Source organism: Salvelinus fontinalis, chromosome 39, assembly GCF_029448725.1.
Source record: "Salvelinus fontinalis isolate EN_2023a chromosome 39, ASM2944872v1, whole genome shotgun sequence".
Lineage (NCBI taxonomy): Eukaryota > Metazoa > Chordata > Actinopteri > Salmoniformes > Salmonidae > Salvelinus > Salvelinus fontinalis.
Window position 1 is genome coordinate 19,203,158 of NC_074703.1, and position 21,066 is coordinate 19,224,223.

At 45.0% G+C, this 21,066-nt stretch overlaps 1 protein-coding gene across 4 annotated transcripts; it reads left to right on the plus strand.

Annotated features, from left to right (window-relative positions):
* The first annotated feature begins 1,896 nt into the window (after positions 1–1,896).
* LOC129838896 (regulator of nonsense transcripts 2-like) lies at positions 1,897–20,551 on the plus strand. Of its 4 annotated transcripts, XM_055906151.1 has the most exons (23): positions 1,897–1,983; positions 2,849–3,217; positions 3,361–4,140; positions 4,320–4,480; positions 4,660–4,848; positions 4,943–5,098; positions 5,574–5,677; positions 5,834–5,919; positions 6,203–6,311; positions 6,465–6,578; positions 7,683–7,799; positions 8,270–8,455; positions 9,727–9,930; positions 10,367–10,642; positions 10,800–10,983; positions 14,123–14,283; positions 14,704–14,808; positions 14,882–14,980; positions 15,069–15,242; positions 16,249–16,390; positions 17,897–18,017; positions 18,832–18,879; positions 19,044–20,551. In XM_055906151.1, the coding sequence occupies exons 2-22, from the start codon at positions 2,850–2,852 to the stop codon at positions 18,836–18,838; spliced, it is 3,843 nt and encodes a 1,280-aa protein (XP_055762126.1). In that variant the 5' UTR covers positions 1,897–1,983; position 2,849; the 3' UTR covers positions 18,839–18,879; positions 19,044–20,551. The 4 variants fall into 4 exon arrangements, with proteins under 4 accessions (XP_055762126.1, XP_055762125.1, XP_055762127.1 ...); XM_055906150.1 differs by lacking the exon at positions 18,832–18,879; XM_055906152.1 differs by lacking the exon at positions 18,832–18,879 and having other exon boundaries at positions 4,943–5,086.
* Positions 20,552–21,066: the final 515 nt, after the last annotated feature.

The following is a 21,066-nucleotide window of genomic DNA, read 5'->3' on the forward strand; positions in this document are numbered from 1 at the left end:
AAATCTTACCTTGCAAGATAGACAAGCAGTCATCATCATGAATCACGTCAACAATCTACTGGAAAATCCTTTTCAATCCAACATTGGAAATTGCAAATTCAACAATGAGTGGTTTGGAAGGAATCAGTGGCTAACTGCAAGCATTGCAAAGCAATCACTGGCCTGCTATTCATCAGTGGAGAGGGTGTGTGGTCCAAGTCTGGGTTTAAGGGTCTCTATTCCAAGCTTAAATGGATAAACATTCAACACCATGGGTAAGAAAAGGTTGAATAAATTGGCCATGCCGTCAATCCAGCATGACTTCTGCAGAAATCTCAAACTTCAGTGAGTTCAAGACAACTGGGAACTCGGAAAAAACAAGCTCCGACTAGGAAAATATGTTTTGAACGGTGATCCAACTCTGAATTCCAAGTCGGGAACTCAGGCCTATTTCTAGAGCTCCGACCTGAAGATCACTGATGCCATGATTTAACCTTGTTTTTTCTGAGTTTCCAGTTGTCTTGAAAGCACCATAAATCCAGAGAATTACTTTACTGTTCAAGTGAGCACAGCACAACAAGGTGAGTCCAAAAATATATTGTATGCTGCTGCATAAATTATGTAAAATGCCAGGGAGATATGTATACTGTAGCTAAGAAAGTAATACTCAGTGTAAGTTGTGTAGTAAGCTGTTAGTAGCCCATGTGCCTCACTGTAATTATTTGGTCCCTTTCCTCCTCATAACTTGGCCTACTGTTCTGACTTGGTGTTGAACATGTAGCCTAAAGCCTGTTTTAGAGAAATGCAATAATTTTATATTGTAAGAGCTTTCATTGTCTGCTTACATGCCCTCTTTATTTAGCTTGCGGTTCTGACTTGGTATACAGGGAGAATACTGTAAGAACGGCCCATGTTCTGAATTCTGTCGCTGTACATTTCAAAAGTTCTGAACAAAGAGTTATATTGACTACGTCCGTCCTAGCTCGCTCATTAATGTCTTAATCGAAATTACTGATGGCCTCTTATCCGCTCGTCGTCCTCTAATGCCATCATTTGTACATCTCTATTGTCAGTAGAATCCACATTTGTTTTAGCAAGTCAGCCATATCAACTATGTTTTTGTTAAAGGCAGTAAATGATGCTTTGCCCCGCCAAGATTTACATGCTAAAATCGCCAGTGGACCTGTAAAGCAGATCCCCTGAATGTTCTCTCCATAGAATGTGTTCTCTTATCAGTAATAGATGAGGGAAAACTCACAAAAGAGAGAGGAAACCTTTAGACTATTGAAACCATAACACATTTATATGAATGTATATAATGGGTAATAGGATGATTTATGAATATTTATAATATTTCGTACCATTAGTTGTGTTTTCTATGATGCATGCACAGATCTGACAGTAAAGTGAAAAATAAAACATGATAACCAACTATTTATCAGTGAAGACTGGACCAAAATAATTCTCTACCCACAGCAGGTAGCTTAGCGGTTAATAGTGTTAGGTCAATAACCAAAACATCGCTGGTTTGAATCCCCGAGCCGACTAGGTGAAAAACCTGAAGATGTACCCTTGAGCAAGGATAACTGATAAAGGATAAAAGCATAATTGCTCATGTAAGTCTGCTAAATGACTGAAATGTTATGTGTGTGTGTATATATACATAATTGACTGGAACTCTCTCGGCTGAAACTGTTGCTCCAGCAGACACAACAGAGACACACTCCCTAATGTCATCTGCGACATTGCCTGTCTGAATTAATGAATACGTAACTCAATTATATCATTTGTGTAGGTAAACTATTATCTATTGAAAAAATATTCCTTAAAAAATACTTTAAAGATATTCGATCTGCATATCGATTAAATAAACAAAGAAGATTAGTCCTACATTTCCTTTCAGGCAGAATGTTTGGTGCCTAATCAAAGGGGTCCTTTCCCGCACAAGGAAATCATTTTTACTTATTAACACAAGTCTGATGTTTATGTTGACAGAAATCGAAGGTAATAATGTGTTTTAGACTATATTCCATAATTAAAGACATGCAAAGATTACTAATATATATATTGCCGCATATTTTTGGTTTAATGCAGACGATTGACCTCGACGATCTTAGTGCTCGCGGGCTACCAAGCCATTTGTTTACCTCTACTCAAGCCGAAGCGGCCTAACAACAGTTAGCTAGCTGACGCGTTAGCAACGTAACGTTGGCTTAGTGTGGGCTGTTTTGTCGACTCTTGTGGTAAAAAAAAATGTTTTTACACCTTATTGCATTGTTCTAAAATGATTGTACGTAATCGTCGTAATTTAGCAATTGTACAGCTAACGGTTCTCACCTAACCGTTGTGTGTTCAGCAAGTTGGCATGCTATGTTAGGCTAGCTATACGTGCGTCGTAGGTAAGACAACGTCAACATAGCTAACGTTACCTTAACAACACGATCAAATAACTGCGATTTAAGAGGGAAATATCCTCATAACGCACGTTGATAAACATTTAATTGGCGTGTAGTCAACTTGTTGGGGGGGGTTATAACGTTACCTATTAATTAGATATGGTAGTTCGCGGATATTAGAAAAATAACTAGTTAGCTAAGCTATTGGAATGTTCAATCACTGACATTTAATCTTATGACGCTTTCACCAACGGCTGGCTAAAACTTTTAGCGGCTCGACCAGTCACAGCACAGCTAGTATTGTTAAATCGACATTTTTTGATGCGTGTGTAGTTAGCAATGTGAATTAGCCAATGTTATGATCAGCGAATATTAACGTTGAGTCAAAGTGTATGTTATTAACTAGGCTTGCCTAGCTCTGATGTGTAACACTGCTAATGAGAATGACTCAATTTTGTTTTTTGTTTTTCTAGAATGCCTGCTGAGGGCAAGAGATCATTAAACATGGATGAAAAAGAGGTGAGCTCCTTTAGTAACAAGGAGAAAGACAGGGATGGTGATAGACGGCCCGCCTCCTCCCGGGATAAAGTGAAGGATGAGGCAAAGATGAGTGGCAAGAAAGATATTGGTAAGGCTGCAGAGGAAAAGAGGAGGCGGCTTGAGGAGGACAAAAGAAAGAAGGAAGAAAAAGAGCGGAAACGGAAAGAGGAGGAGAAACAGAAGGCAGAGGAGGAGCAGAGGAAGAAGGAGGAAGAGGAGAAGAAGCAGCAAGAGGAGCAGGAGAGGAAAGTTCAGGAGGAGGAGGCCAAGAGACAGCGTGAAGAGGAGGCAGCTCAACTCAAGTAAGAGCTCAGGGGAGGAACCACTATAATAATGTATCATGTTCTACTGTAGGTGCTCTCAACATCATGAACTTTGTGTATGGTCAGTATTTTTTTATTCAGATAACTGCTAACTTGATTCTCCATCTTTCTTCCCACTTCAGAGAGAAGGAGGAGGGCCACCAGCTCCACCAGGAGGCCTGGGAGCGCCACCAGTGCCGGAAGGAGCTTCGCGTCCGCAACCAGAACGCCCACGAGGGCCGTCCCGAGGAGACCTTCTTTAGCCGCCTTGACTCCAGCTTGAAGAAGAACACAGCCTTTGTCAAGAAGCTGCGCACGCTCACCGAGCAGCAGCGCGATGCCCTCTCCAACGACTTTGGCTCGCTCAACCTCAGCAAGTACATCGGCGAGGCGGTGGGCTCTGTGGTGGAGGCCAAGCTGAAGATCTCTGACGTGGGCTGCGCCGTGCACCTGTGCTCCCTCTTCCACCAGCGTTACGCCGAATTCGCCCCACTGCTTCTCCAGGCCTGGAAAAGGCACTTTGAGGCGCGCAAGGAAGAGAAGGCACCCAACGTGAGCAAGCTGCGCACCGACCTGCGCTTCATCGCAGAGCTCACCATCGTAGGCCTGTTCACCGACAAGGAGGGCCTGTCGCTCATCTACGAGCAGCTGAAGAGCATCATCGGGACGGACCGCGAGACACACACGCATGTGTCAGTGGTCATCAGCTTCTGTAAGCACTGCGGGGACGACATTGCGGGCCTGGTGCCTCGCAAGGTGAAGGCTGCACGGGAGAAGTTTGGCCTGGCCTTCCCTCCCAGCGAGATCATCAACACGGAGAAGCAGCAGCCCTTTCAGAACCTTCTGAGGGAGTACTTCACCTCGCTCACCAAGCACCTGAAGAAGGACCACCGCGAGCTGCAGAACATTGAGAGGCAGAACAGGTGAAGGGGCCTAGGTTACTTGGAGAAACTTTTCTACATGACCTATCCCACTTCTTCTCTTGTATTATTGATTTCAGTGTATACTCCTGCCACAGTGCATGACGATTGGCCATTTTGAGTAACATGCTAAATGTGTTTGAGTGTACATACTGACAGCTCCATGTTTTTTCTCCCTCCAGGCGTATCCTCCACTCCAAAGGGGAGCTGAGTGAGGACAGACACAAGCAGCATGAGGAGTTTGCCACGTCCTACCAGAAGCTGCTGGCTAACACCCAGTCTCTGGCTGACTTTCTGGATGAGAACATGCCAGAGCTTCCACTGGACAAGACTGTGCAGGAAGGTAAAGAGTAACAACCCTTGTATACTGTTTATTACTTTGTTATAGGAACAATGTACTTTTGGGTGATTTGTGTTATAAAGCCACATTGTTATCATATTTTATTGCTGTTGGTTATATGTAGCCTACAGTCTTTGGTGTCTGTGTGTATCTAGCCATCTCCTCTCCTCTCTGTATAATAGAGCACGGCCCTGGCATTGACATCTTCACCCCTGGGAAGCCCGGAGAGTATGACCTGGAGGGGGGCATCTGGGAGGACGAGGATGCCAGGAACTTCTACGAGAACATGGTGGACCTGAAGGCCTTCGTCCCCGCCATCCTGTTCAAAGATAACGAGAAGGGCAAGGACAAAGAGGAGGCTGCTGCTAAAGGTACAGCCACCTACACATATGTATGCATGCAGACTCACACAGACACTCACGCTGTCTGACTGAGCCTGCTCTTGTTGCTGTGTCCTTTCCTCAGAGGCTAAAGATGCTGCGGCCACCACAGAGGAGTTGGAGTTGGAGCTCGAGGCTCTAGACATCGCTGATGACCCTCTGGAGCTGGATGGACCTGACGAGGCAGAGAACGAGGCAGAGCTCGCCAAAAAACTGTTGGACGAGCAAGGTAAAGATGAAGGTATTCTCTATCCAGCCACCAAGCAGCACACACCACCCAGCGCTTTGCACACCCAGCTTTCCATTTTTGACAAAGACAACAAGAGGGCGGCAATCATCTAATATCTACAACCTCTGGATAAAGGAACCATGTTGGTTATTGACATGGACAGTGTCTTGGTGTTTGTGTGTCTTTTCCAGGGATCAAGTTAGGGTATGAGAGAGGTCAGGGAAACAGAGCTAGGGCCCACTCATGGGTGCTCAGGGCCAATCAACTAAACAGAGGTGTGTTGCTGAGCATGTGGAAACCAGACAGTCATTCACAAGGTTTCTAATATACCACATGTATCAACCCCGTTCCTAGGCTTATACCTATGCTATGGCTTTGCTCTTTCTATTTCTGTCGGTGAGTGACTCTTAAGTTAGCTAAGGAGATATTTGGAGCATGACTTTGCTGTATACATGTTTGACTGTGTCCTCACGGTTTATGTATGAAGAACAAGAGGATGAGGAGGCAAGCACCGGGTCCCACCTGAAGCTCATCGTGGACGCCTTCATCCAGCAGCTTCCCAACTGTGTCAACAGAGACCTCATAGACAAGGCAAGGAGAGAGCACACACCTTCAGCATACCAGAAGGATCTATTCCCAGCTTGACAATTTGAGTTTAGCCACAAAGGCAACAATTCACAGTGAATATGGTACTAAGTACACAGTTGTGCAGTGAATTAGTCTGACTGTAGGTGTGTTTGTTCACAGGCTGCCATGGATTTCTGCATGAATATGAACACCAAGTCAAACAGGAGGAAGCTGGTCCGGGCTCTCTTCACCGTTCCCAGACAAAGGTACCACACACACCATAAAGCAGGTAGTTCATTTGGAAGGATTTGATCAGGAAGCTGGTCTGGACTCTCTTCACCGTTCCCTGACAAAGCACGCACGCATGCACACGCAGATAGTTAATTTGGAAGGATTTGATCATGTATTGATTTGTGTGGGAATAAGTATTTTTTCCCTTCTCCCTTTTCCCCACTAGGTAGTGCTGCTGCTCCTCATTTAATTTGAAATGGCATAAAGGAAGTTAATGGTACTTATGTTATTGTAAAGCTCATAGTTGTGTTCTTCCAGGTTGGATCTGCTGCCCTTTTACTCCCGTCTGGTGGCCACCCTTCACCCCTGCATGTCAGATGTGGCCGATGACCTGTGCTCCATACTCAAAGGAGACTTCAGGTTCCACGTAGGTCCCAAGACTTTACTACAGCTATTAACACCTTCCTCGTTGTGTCTTTCATACAGAACCACTGCCTCATTAAAATATGATCTATACTGAAGGAAACAAACAGTTTTGAAAGAGTTTTCAATACACACTGCTTGTTGTGTTTCCTTGTAGATCCGGAAGAAGGACCAGATCAACATCGAAACAAAAAATAAAACTGTAAGGTTTATCGGGGAGCTGGCCAAGTTCAAGTTGTTCTCAAAAACGGACACTCTGCATTGTCTGAAGGTAGGGGGTGCATCTCTCTCTCACCAGGAAGCTGTGCTATCATTAGCTAGGTTTCCATCCAATTGGCGACAGATATTCATGCGACTCTTCTAAAATCTGCATGAAAACAATATTCACATTTTCACACCATTTTCATGTACCAAATAAAAAGCAGAAGTTCAATGTTTCCATTTCATTTTTACCTCTACCAATAGTTTCGTCACAAACTGTTGCTATAAATAGGTAACTTGCCCAATCTGGTTTTGGCACATGCTCTCTAGATAACAGTTTGCTGATAAAGTGGACAATGGTAGGTTATAAGTTATATGCTGAGATATGGATAAGAGCAATATAATTAAGCAATAAAGCACGAGGCGGTGTGGTATATGGCCAATATACCACGGTCTAAGGACAGTTCTTAGGCACGACGCATCGTTGCTATTATAAACTGGTTACCAACTTAATTAGAGCAGTAAAAATACATGTTTTGTCATACCTGTGGTATATGGTCTGAAATACCACCGCTGTCAGCCATTCAGAATTCAGGGCTCGAACCACTCAGTTTATAATTTGTATCTGATAATTGGCAGCCATGCATCAATCATCATGTCACCAGCATTCAAATAACACCTCCGAAGCTCATCACCCATCACTTAACCACCATGAAGTTCATCAGAACTTATTTCATCTGCCTATAAACTCTTAGTACATTTCCATGTCGTAGTGGTGGTACAACTTAGCATATCTCGTGACTCCAAATTTACATCAACACGATGGTTTATTATATCAATATTTGCGCATAAAGGAGTTTTCACTGCAAATATCACATAATTCGTTTTACGGACACAAAATGATCCCACCATGTCGAACTAACAAATTGTTTGTCGACATTTCTGAAATTGTATTGACACTTCCTGTTTCCATCACACCTGTCGTGCTAAAAAAAAAATACATGACTTCACTCGCATAAAAACTGTGGATGGAAACGTGATTACTGTTACAATTATTGTATTACACTGTCATCATCATGTTACTGTGTGTGTGTGTGTGTGTGTGTGTGTGTGTGTGTGTGTGTGTGTGTGTGTGTGTGTGTGGTGTGTGTGTGTGTGTGTGTGTGTTCTACAGATGCTGCTGTCAGACTTTTCCCATCACCACATAGAGATGGCCTGCACCCTGCTGGAGACCAGTGGACGCTTCCTCTTCAGATCCCCCGACTCCCACCTCCGGACCAGCGTCCTTCTGGTACACACACGCATGCACACACACACACGGCAATGAACGCGCGTACAACACAGGAGGTTGGTGGAACCTTATTTGGGGAGAACGGGCTCATGGTAATGACTGGAGCGGAATAGGTGTCATTTTTTTCAAATCCAGGTGTTTGATGCCGTTCCATTTGCTCCGTTCCGGCCATTATTATGATCCGTTCTCCCCTCGGCAGCCTCCACTAATGTACAAGCAAACACACACACCTATCAAACATTGTACTGGAATTCCCCTAAGGTTGTGGAGTGCATCCAGAGTCCTGGAGAGCTATTAACCCAGCTTTATTGTCCCTAAATTGCTTTGGGATGAGGTTATTCATGTTGCGTGCACAGCTGCCATATTTTCTAGGTTACGTTTGGCAAGATAATAATATTTTTGAGGGCTTTTAGCTGTGCTCTGAGCTATATTGAATGACGCACTTGTTTTTGTATGTTTGTGTGTCTCAGGAGCAAATGATGCGTAAGAAGCAGGCGCAGCACCTGGATGCTCGCTACGTGACCATGGTGGAGAATGCCTACTACTACTGCAACCCCCCGCCCATGGAGAAGACTGTCAGGAAGAAGAGGCCCCCGCTGCAGGAGTACATCCGCAAACTGCTCTACAAGGACCTCTCCAAGGTCACCACGGAGAAGGTATGACGATTTTACATTTGAGTCATTTAGCAGACGCTCTTATCCAGAGCAACTTAGAGTTAGTGCATTCATCTTAAGATACAGTGAGCTCCAAAAGCTACGAGGTGAAAGTGCAGACTGTCGGCTTTAATTTGAGGGTATTTTGATCCATATCGGGTGAACCGTTTAGAAATGACAGCAGTTTGTACATAGTCCCTTCATTTTAAGGGACCAAAGGTATTGGGTCAAATTTACTATGTGTATTAAAATAGTCAAAAAGGATTTGATCCCATATCCCTAGCACACAATGACTGTACAAACCTTTTGAATGCATCTGCTGGGTTTCAGATTATTTTGTGCCAAATAGAAATGAATGGTAAATCATTTATTGTGTCATTTTGGAGTCATTTTTATTGTAAATAAGAATAGAATGTGTTTCTAAACACTTCTACGTTAATGTGGATGCTACCATGGTTACGGATAATCCTGAATGAATCGTAATGAGTGTGATGAGTACAGATGAGTACAGATGCACAAATATCATACCTCCCAAGACATGCTAACATCTCACGATTACAATTACAGTGAAGGTTAGCATTTTTGGGGGACTATGATATATAGGCCTCTGTAACTTTCTTAGGCCTCAGCGGTCTAAAGTGCCTGAGGCATCACTACAGGCCAGGTTCGATCCCAGGCTGGGTCACCACTGGCCGTGACCGGGAGTCCCATAGGGCGGCGCACAATTGGTCCAGCGTCATCCGGGTTATGGGAGCGTTTGTCCTGGGTGGCTTTACTTGGCTTATCGCGCTCTAGTGACTCCTTGTGGCGGGCCGGGCGCCTGCAGGCTGACTTTGGTCGTCAGTTGAACGGTGTTCCCTCCGACACATTGGTGCAGCTGGCTTCCGGGTTATGCAGGTGGGTGTTAATGAGCGTGGTTTGGCAGGTCGTGTTTCGGAGGACGCATGACTTGACCATCGTCTCTCCCAAGCCCGTTGGGGAGTTGCAGCGATAAGACAAGATCGAAATTGGATATCACGAAAAAATGCCTCGTTTATACAGTCACTGGCTTATGCATATTCATCATAACACTATAGAGAGATATGAGGGGGAAAAAGAGGTGTGATTCCCCCCCCCCACCCCACCCCACCCCGATTAGTCTGGAATTTCTTTAACCAACATTACCACAACAGAAGTATCCCAAACACCTGCCAATTATCATCTTACCTCTCCCTTCTTGTTCTCCGCTTCCTTGTCTCCCTCGTTTCCGTCCTCTTCTCTCCTCCCTCCCCTAGGTGTTGAGGCAGATGCGTAAACTCCCCTGGCAGGACCCAGAGTCTAAAGGCTACCTGATCTGCTGCATGGTCAACATCTGGAACGTCAAGTACAACAGCATCCACTGTGTGGCCAACCTGCTGGCCGGCCTTGTGGCCTACCAGGAGGACGTGGGCATCCACGTGGTGGACGGGGTCCTGGAGGACATCCGCCTGGGAATGGAGGTGAGCACCATGGGAGGGGGTGGGAAGGGGAAGGCAAGCCCAGGGTGGTGAGCTGTTTCTGGGATTGGAGGTGAGGACCAGGGAAGGGGATCTTGTTGGAGTCAGGCCCAGATTCAAGAGTTAATTCCTGGATGTCAGGGCCATGTGAAGAGCCCTAGCAGGAGAGATTGATGGTACGTTTCTTATGACTTGAATGATTGATTGTTGAGGCTACGTGTTGTATACCGTGTGAACAGGCTGCATGTTAGGTTCATGTGGGTAAAGTCTTCCCTGGAGCTTCATATTTATGGTGTTTCTAAGCACGGAGGCACTCAACTTCTCTGACATTCCATCTCACCTGCTTTCTCTCTCACTCTCCTCTCTGTCTACCCATCTCACCCCCTTTTCTCCTCTACCCCTCCTCCATTGTCGCTCCTTCTCCCCCTCTCCTTTGCAGGTGAACCAGCCCAAGTTCAACCAGCGTCGGATCAGCAGTGCCAAGTTCCTGGGGGAGCTCTACAACTACCGCATGGTGGAGTCAGCGGTCATCTTCCGCACCCTCTTCTCCTTCATCTCGTTCGGGGTGAACCCGGACGGCGGCCCCAGCCCCCTGGACCCCCCCGAGCACCTGTTCCGCATTCGCATGGTCTGCACCCTGCTGGACACCTGCGGACAGTACTTTGACCGAGGCTCCAGCAAGAGGAAGCTGGACTGCTTCCTCATCTACTTCCAGGTCAGTCGGTATGACCGTTTGACCTCTCCTTATTTCACTCCTCTCAGCCTCTCTCTCGCTCTCTTACTCTCTTTCTTTCCTTTAAGAAGCGTTTTGATACTGTTGTGACATAATGTCAATTACAATCATTTATTACAAGACTGTCTGTCCTCTCCAGAGGTATATCTGGTGGAAGAAGAGTGTGGAGGTGTGGAGTGCAGAGCACCAGTTCCCCATCGACATTGACTACATGATCAGTGACACCCTGGAGCTGCTCCGGCCAAAGATGAGGCTCTGCATCTCCCTGGAAGACTCCGCGCGACAGGTCACCGAGCTGGAGAGGGAGTTCCTCGTTAAATTGGGTAAGAGACCGTGAGAGATTGACACACAGGAACGCATGCATAAGGGCACACACACATGTACGCACACACGCACACGACAACAAGGTCGTTAAAGATCCTTGTCATACGTCAGTCCCCCAGATGTGTGTGTGTGCCTGCAGGCCTCGGAAATGTATTTGTGTTTCTGTAGAAGCTAGCTCCTTGGGTTGGCCCAGTCCTGCTCTCTGTCCTCCCTGTTGAGCAACATTCCCCTGTGTGTAGGAGGGTGCTTCAGCTCTGGGCACTCTGTCTGTCTGTCTGACAGGTCTAATTCCCTCATAATAACACGCATACCTGGCCCTCTCACACACAAACACACAGCAGTCAGACCTGCCTGTGCTGTAGACTGCCACTTAAAAACACTCTTAAGTCTGGACGAATACATATTTTCTCAAGTAAGGGGAATATTAATCAATACCTGAGTAACGCCCCAATGACAAGATATGTGAATATATCGTCAAATATATCGTTGCCCTATTGCACCTGCTGTTCTAATGTGGCACAATACTGAAAGTGTTTCTTTAGCTGAAATGCTCATTTGTAGTGCTCTCTGAACAGTTGATCAGTATCTGATGGAGAGCAAAGAGATGCACAGAGATAAAAACACAATCAAGAGACAGACAGGATGTAGATCATGAAATACCCTGAGCGACTTAGAGGAGGAAGAGGGAAGCATTCCTTTTGCAGGTGTAATGGACACTCAACAAGCACAGCACTTATACAAATGACTGATGATTGGCTGAGAGAAACTGATGATAAAATGATTGTGGGGGCTGTTCTTGTTAGACTTCAGTGCAACTTTTGACATTATCGATCATAGTCTGCTGCTGGAAAAACATATGTGTTATGGCTTTACACCCCCTGCTATAATGTGGATAAAGAGTTACTACTTCTAACAAAACACAGAGTGTGTTCTTTAATGGAAGCCTCTCAAATATAATAGAATCAGGAATTCTCCAGGGTAGCTGTTTAGGCCCTTTGCTATTTAAATTTTTTACTAACGACATGCTACTGACTTGAGTAAAGCCAGTGTCTATGTGTAACCGATGTGAAATGGCTAGCTAGTTAGCGGTGGTGCGCGCTAATAGCCTTTCAAACAGTGACGTCACTCGCTTTGAGACCTTGAAGTAGTGGTTCCCCTTGCTCTGCAAGGGCCGCGACTTTTGTGGAGCGATGGGTAACGATGCTTCCTGGGTGACTGTTGTTGATGTGTGCAGAGGGTCCCTGGTTTCGCGCCCGGGTCGGGGCGAGGGGACGGACTAAAGTTATACTGTTACATATGAGTGCGGATGACTCAACACAATACACGTCAGCTACTACAGCGACTGAAATGACTGTAACACTCAACAAAGAGCTGCAGTTCGAGTGGGTGGCAAGGAATAAGTTAGCCTTAAATATTTCTAAAACTAAAAGAATTGTATTTGGAACAAAACACTCACTAAACCTTAAACCTCAACAAAATCTTGTAATAAATAATGTGGAAATTGAGCAAGTTGAGATGACTAAACTGCTTGGAGTAACCCTAGATTGTAAACTGTCATGGTCAAAACATATTGATGTAGTAGTAGCTAAGATGGGGAGAAGTCTGTCTATAATAAAGCGATGCTCTGCCTTCTTAACAACACTATCAACAAAGCAGGTCCTACAGGCCCTAGTTTTGTCGCACCTTGACTACTGTTCAGTCGTTTGGTCAGGTGCCACAAAAAAGGACTTAGGAAAATTGCAATTGGCTCAGAACAGGGCAGCACGGCCGGCTCTTGGATGTACACAGAGAGATAACATTAACAATATGCATGTCGATCTCTCTTGGCTCAAAGTGGAGGAGAGATTGACTTCATCACTACTTTTATTTATGAGAGGTATTGTTGAATGCACCGAGCTGTCTGTCTAAACTACTGGCACACAGCTCAGACACCCGTGCATACCCCACAAGACATGCCACAAGAGGTCTTTTCACAGTCCCAAAGTACAGAACAGACTATAGGAGGCACACAATACTACATAGAGTCATGACTACATGGAGTTCTATTCCAGATCAAGTAACTGACGCAAGCAGTAAACTTTGATTTTAAAAACAGATTACAAAAAACACCTTATGGAACAGCGGGGACTGTGAAGCAACACAAACATTGGCACAGACACATGCGTACACACACAGGATAACATACGCACTATACATACACATGGATTTAGTACTGTAGATATGTGGTAGTGGTGGAGTAGGGGCCCGAGGGCACACAGTGTGATGTGAAATCTGTGAATGTATTGTAATGTTTTTAAAATTGTATAAACTGCCTTCATTTTGCTGGACCCCAGGAAGAGCCTTGGCAGCAGCTAATGGGGATCCATAATAAATACAAATATATCCTGACTCACAAATAGTCATCTCTATTAACACACACAGAGCATTGTTCAAGGTTTCAACGTGTTGACATGGAATGTGAGGGAACGCTTTCGAACGCAGTGCGTCTGTCTGTACTGTGTGTGTTCTGAGTGATCGATGAGGGTGACGTAAGCCACAGGCTGTACAGTGGCCTCATTGTTGCACCTTTCATCCTTTAACCAAGATAAGGCAATGAAGGCATTCCTCTGCCTCTGTTGAACCCCGCTCAACTAAGTTCTACTGCTTAGCAGCGTCTCTTAACTACACGCCTATCTGCTCCTCTGCTGCTCTCAGCTCGTCAGGCTTCTATTCATGGTCTCCAAGCACCGTGTTGAAGCACCTGTTTTAGGATCACCGTGAATGTCACAGTGACTTGTATTTCTTGCAATGACTTGCTTTTCCTGCCGTTCCAGTTCCTGTTTCTAAATGGGCTTGTTGTTTTCGTCAAATCTGTCCTCACTCCTGGACGTACTTCAAGTAGTTTAGGATATTATCTGTGGTAAATGTCTATGCTTTGTGTATAATCTGATTTATTATGGAAAGAGCCAGGGTGAAGCCTGTTCAGAAGATGGAGCGGTGGCTCACGGGAGGAGCTTGTTACCAAGGACTGTAATCAATGACTATTATGCAAATGATTCAGCGTATTCTCTTGATCTCTTGCCTCGAGGCTTAGTCTCGCAAACTGACGTCGCGCCGTTCCAATAAAGGTGTGTGTGCGCGTACGTTTGTGCCCTGCAGGACTGGCCATGGATGGGCAGAAGGACGGCCGGCCCTCCAGTGCCATGGGGAGTGAAGGCGAGGCGCTAGACGAGGATGACGACGACGACGACGAAGAGGGAGGGGCGGACACAGAGGAACAGTCTGGCAATGAGAGCGAGATGAACGAGCCAGAGGAAGAAGTGATTATGTCAATCTTTTATTCACGGGCATCAGACCATTCATTGCACGTCTAAGATACACAAGTCTCTCATAATAGGTGGATACTAGATCACTCACTCATTCCCTCATCTGTCCATCCATTTATTCATTCATTTGGCCCTCACCCCTAGTTTTGTAAGGGCAAACTGAGGACAGAAGCCCAGTCCTAAGCAGGATACTGTATAAGGAAGTGGGTCATCTTGTGCGGCTAGATTGATGTGTTGACTCCACGGTCAGAAAAGCATGACGGGTCAACCTTCGGTAACTCTTTGTTCCTCCTTCATAAATCAACTCTTACTCCCCCCCCTTAGCTCTCCTGGTTTAGTGTTTGTTTTTCTACCTTCCACAAGCTAGCACACAATCACACCCCCCCCCATCTAAGAACCCGCTGTGTGTTCCAGGAAGGGTCTGAGAATGAGGAAGAGGAGCGGGAGGAAGAGGAGGAGGAGAACACCGACTATCTGACCGACTCCAACAAGGAGAACGAGACAGACGAGGAGAACAATGTAAGAACATGTCATGGAGGGAGGGTGGGAGGGGGAGAGAGGTTATTGTGTTACTGACGGCCTTGTCCTGTAGGAGGTGACCATCCGTGGTGGCGGTCTGAAGCATGTGGCATGTGCGGAGGATGAGGACTTCATCCAGGCTCTGGACAAGATGATGCTGGAGAACCTGCAGGTACAGTATCTCTCCTATTCTCTCAGTTCACTATGTCTACTACTTTTGTTTATAAACGGGTATTAACAGGAGTTGTGTGTGTGTGTAGCAGCGGAGCGGGGAGGCGGTGAAGGTGCACCAGTTGGACGTGGCCATCCCCCTGCAGCTGAAGAGCCAGCTGAAGAAAGGCCCTGGCGGACCCGTCTGCTCTGGGGAGGGGGACGCAGACATCTCAGACACCATGCAGTTTGTCATGCTCACACGCAAGGGGAACAAGCAGCAGGTACACACGCGCACACACGCACACACGCACACACGCACACACGCACACACGCACACACACACACACACACACACACACACACACACACACACACACACACACACACACACACACACACACAGAGTATGGACACACACACACACAAACTTGTTTAGGTCTTCTTCGCTGTGAGATCAGTTAGATCCCTCCACAAAATCAGCACTGTCAGACAGACCCAGCGATAATATTGACTCTTAACTGTGTGTGTATGTGTGTATGTGTGTGTATTTAGGCCCAGTCCGCGGGTGGAATGTAAGGCATTGGGGTAGAGACGACAAGCTCTTGTACTGGAGTAGGGTCAGGGTGTGTCCACAGTCTCTGCCCAGAAAATCAAGACGTTAAAGTAGAGCTCACTAAACTCAGTCCACTACACCTCCAGCAACTACATTTACCAGATTATAAACCCTATGTAAACATTACGTTTTGACCAAATAACAGTACCGGCTATAGACGGTCTTTGTTGGTATAAAATTAAGCTATATAAATGACTTAATGCATTATAAATGACATGTCTCTCCATATGATAAACACAATATCCTCTCCTGTAGTGTGTTTCCTGAGGTGAGAATAATGGGGTTCAGTGTGTGTTAGTCAGCGTCACGGCTTCTCTATGTGACGTACCTGGACCCCTCCCTGTCAGACACGTTCACTGCATTCCTCTGTCAGCTCCACACCATGGGAGTGGCCCTCCTTTTCTCTGCTGCCTGGGCCTTCGTCCGGGAAACACATTTAAGTTTTAGCACAGCCAGAAGAAAAGTAGGGATCACAGGGAATGTTGTCAAAGGTTGAATAGTAAACCAGGAGAGCATGTTTCTGCCGTGTGAATACTGAGCACTTGTCCCGTTGTCTGCCTACACCATGAGATGTCCTTCTTGCTCCTTCTCAATCCTTAATGTGCCTGTTTCAGATCCCCCAACCGCAGTTGAAGTTCTTGAATGTGTGTCTGTTTTGTCTCTCTTGTTTCTAGTTTAAGATCTTGAACGTGCCTTTATCTTCCCACCTGGCTGCCAACCACTTCAACCAGCAGCAGGCAGAGCAGGAGGAGAGGATGAGGATGAAGAAGCTCACGCTGGACATCAACGAGAGACAGGAGCAAGAGGACTACCAAGGTATTATATAGGGTGTTCCACTCACTCTGAGCGGGTGAAAACACTCTTTTGGTGATGAAATTGAACTTCCTTATGTCATAAAATACATTTGACCAAGACAAATATAATTATTCATGTCCTGATTCTTTCAGCATGGTCTTTCTCTAACATATCACTCGCGTTATATCCAAAATGTCGGATTTCGTAACCTAATACAGCCGATAATAAACAAAGAGTAGCCACTAGCCGGCCTCCGCCCAGCAACCTGCCCTGAAACTTAGTCACTGTTACTAGCCGGCTACCACCCAGTACTCTACCCTTAACCTTAGAGACTGCTGCCCTATGTACATAATCATTGAACATTGCTCACTTTAATAATGTTTACATACTATTTGACCAACTTTATATGTATATACTTTATTCTAGTCATGGCTCATCCTATATAACTGCGGCTGTACACACCTTTTCTATTCATATACTGTCTATATACACCACTTTTATATATACATACACATACATACATACATACTACCACTCATTCAAGGGTTTTTCTTTATTTTTACTATTTTTTACATTGTAGAATAATAGTGAAGACTTCAGAACTATGAAAGAACACATGTGGAATCATGTAGTGACCAAAAAAGTGTTAAACATATATTTAATATTTTAGATTCTTCAAAGTGGCCACCCTTTGCCTTGATGACAACTTTACACACTCTTGGCATTCTCTCAACCATGTTTCTGCAGGTTGCAAAAAAGCTAAATTAGCACGACACGAGCTGAATTAAATGTAAAAGGCTTTGAAAATAAAAAGCTTGGTACACGCTCAGTGCTCCTTTGACATTTCACAGAGATACGCTTGTTTTTGTGTGAAATCTTCGAAATGTAAAAGCGTATAATATGAAATGTGCATACTAAAATATGAAAATACTATATGTCACGTCTCAAAACCGATATCCATCTCACCTCTATTGTTTTATGTCCTGGCGAAGAAAAGATGACGTGTTCAATGGGAAAGTGAGCCTGTCAGGTAGCAGGAGCCTTAATTCTTTCACAGAATCCTCCTAGCTGACGCCATGCAATTATCCTGACTTTTGCCCACTTTTCTTCTCGCACCTCCATTGATTTTAGTTCTGGCCAGCCTACAAGAGTAAAAACTCAAGTGACTTTTGTAACGGGTTATGATAGAGACATCAGGTTTGGACAATTGGTTTTCGTAGAGGAGTATCTACACAACATTATTTTACACATTGGTCAAAATATGTGTTTTTGATTGAACAGTACTGATAAGAAGAGGGACAGATGGCGAAATGAGGCATGCGTTAGGGAAAGAAATGGGGAGTGTTTGAGAGATGACGAGAGAAAGTAGCAGGAGTACTACCAGAATTCAACAGGCCTACACTTTGTTGGTTTGTGTAGCATTGTGTTAACATTGTTGGTTTGTTTAGCATTGTGTAATCATTGTTGGTTTGTGTTGCCTTGGTTTGTGCAGCACTGTCTTAAACTCTCTTGGTTATTATAATGTAGAAATGATGGCGTCTCTGGCCCAGCGGCCTGCTCCTGCCAACACCAACCGGGAGCGGCGCCCGCGTTACCAACACCCCAAAGGGGCACCCAACGCCGACCTCATCTTCAAGACCGGAGGAAGGTGAGACTCGCTCCTCAACTTACCTACCGACTACTCACACACACACACACCACCAGGGCCAGGAATTAACAGCAGACCACCAGCCAAATGCTGGTAGAAATAGGGTTGGCATTAGAATGGGGTCCTGTCGAAGGACGTGGTGCTTGTCAACTTACTGACTCTCCCTCCTTGTTCTCTGCACCTGAACAGAAAGCAGGAAACAAAGCAGGAGAGAAATGAAAGGCACGAAAAGCGTGACAGACAAGAGAGGCAAGAGAAACGACAGATATGAGGGCCAGGAGGATAGGGCCAGCCAGCTCAGCCGGACACGCTACTGACAGACTCTGCACTCAGGCCTGCTTATGTTAAGACGGAAAAGGGTTAATGTCTCCCAACTGTCAAACCATATTTTGTTGGCATATGAGTATTCTGATCAGAGACAGACTTGTCCCCCTTTTATTTTTGCACCGTGAAAGAAACTATATCTGCTCTGCTTTGCAGGCACTACGGTGAATTTTCATATATTTCCTTAAATGCTGTAAAGATTGCTTTCTATTTTTGGAAATAAAGATTGCATGAACTTTCTATTTTCATCAGAACAAAAACAGTTTGTGGTTCTCTGTCCTCCTCCTCACATTTGTCTTGGAAAAGTGACTAAAGAATTCAGAAAGGAGATCTTTAGATCCGCGGCAACATCACGCATCATATTCATGCCTGACATACATTTGACAGATGCTTACATGATACTGATGGCAAAGTACACAATGATGTTTTTGACGAATAACACACCTTTATTTTGGATTGTCACTCACAATTACTTTTTCCTCACGAACAGACGCTAGACCATTGCAACCTATGGATGGATGGAGCTGCAGTAATGATGGTACTGAAGGAGTGAACGGGGACGGATATTGGGGCAGGAGGTTGAGGGAGGGATGGGTGGAGAAAAGGGGGTGGATCTTGGATGGATGTTTTGGGGATTTGAGGAGGGGATAAATATTACAGTGAGTGTTCTGGAAGACAGTAAAGCCCTGCTCTGTCCCCTAGGAGAAGCTGATTGGAGTCTAGCTGAGGGAGCGAGCGAATGAGAGAGCGAGAGAGGGCGAGCGGACCATCGGTCTCGCCTGAGCAGGGAGTGAGTCCGCCAGCCGCCCACTGACGCAAGCGCAGACACCCCCACCTAACCCCGCCGCCGGAAGAAGAGAAAGAGAAAGGGCATCAACGAGGGGTGGGGAAGAGGGGGGGCACCCCCTTCATCCAGCTAAGGCGTTCCAGAGAACTCCCCTTCCTTTCTGTGCGTCACCCGGGACGACACCAGCACAGCAGCACAAACACCCACCCCGTCTCAACAAGAGGATGAACCAAAAGATGAATGAAAGAACGACTGACCAGCTGACGGACGGATATATGTACGGACAGACATAGACGCAGACAAACAGACGCACGGGCAGCTAGGCAGCAGGACAAGGGATCACAGTCGTCTTCTCTATGCTCCCGTGCAGGATGAGGATGTGGTGTACAAGGGCTCACAAGAGGAGGAGAACGGACAAAGTGATAGCAAAGGGGACGGGTGTGACATCTTTGGAGATGGACTGTGCTTCTCTTACTAGGAACAGATTTGTCATTCAGTCTTTTTATCTCTTTATCTAGCTAAATCACACACTGTTCAAAGGCAGCTCTGAGAGGGGTATGGAGGAGAGACAGACGGGGTCACCACTACTAAATGACTTGATAAACAAGGGAACAAGGAGGCCAGGATTATGTACAGAAAGGCGCGGTTGCTTGTGTGTGAGGATGGGTTACACGTGTAGGATCTTAATTTGAGCCAGTTTGCTACAGCGGGACAATAATCCTGCAGCAACAGGAAATGTGAATTATTATGTGGATTATGATTAGTGGGTATTTTTGTAGGGGTTGATACATTTTTGTAAGGGAAAATCAAGTCTGACATTTCTAAGTGGAAATTACAAACTTCAGAAGCATTTTTAAACCTCATACACTAAAAGTTTTAAAATGTCCTGCATTGCAGCACAGTTCTCCTGCAACAGGGTGATCAAATTAAGATCCTGCATCTGTACCATAGAGATTGTTTGCTCCTCCTAACCCTGTTGGAAATGGAACACCTTGTCACGGTGACGACCCTGACCCAGAGGCGGGTACGAGACCAGTGTTGACTGACCAGCGATTCATCATCAGAAATAAAAAATAAATATAAGTGATGAATATAATACATATTCTTTATTTTTTCAGCATTTTGGCTTTCTAGATGTTTCCTTTATTTTCATGAAAAATCTATACTTTCTTGGGGTGATATACAGTTTGTTGATTTGGAATTTGTGTGCCGTATTGTAGTTTTTGACAAATGGATAAGATACTTATCTGTGCTCTTGCCTCCTGAGCCCTACTCAGTGATGATAACTTCTGTTTGATTGTTTCTGTCTGTTGAATCTATAGATAGATAATCTGTACTCTACTGCATGGGCCTTTCAGCACCATGGGCCTTTCTGTAAACCAATTTCTGCCTGTTTCAGTAAAAGTGTCAGTTTGTGACTCACTCCTCTGACTCGACTTCTTTACTGTGTCCATGATTTTTGTCCCACCCGGAGTTGGGTAGGTTACTGTCTAAATGTAATCTGTTAGTTACTAGTTACCTGTCCAAAATTGTAATCAGTAATGTAACTTTTGGATGACCAAAACTCGGTAACGTAATCGGATTACATTCAGTTACTTTTAGATTACTTTCCCCTTAGAGGCATTAGAAGAAGACATACATGTATGTTACCAACATAACCACATCTATTGCAGGATAAATCATGTTAAAATTGACATAGCTGGCCATATATGGATGTTGCATTTTACTTTATGGGTTGGTTATGTAGGCTTTTTCTAACCCATCGCTTTCTACTACATATAATAATATGATTAAATTAATATCATCATTATAGTCACTCCAGTAAATGTTATACCCCTTAATCTTCAAGAACAGGACTTGGAAATATGGAAGTATAGATTAGCCAAATTGTTTTACCTGAGCATAATCCCAAAACTAAGGATTTATTAGCCTGCCCTA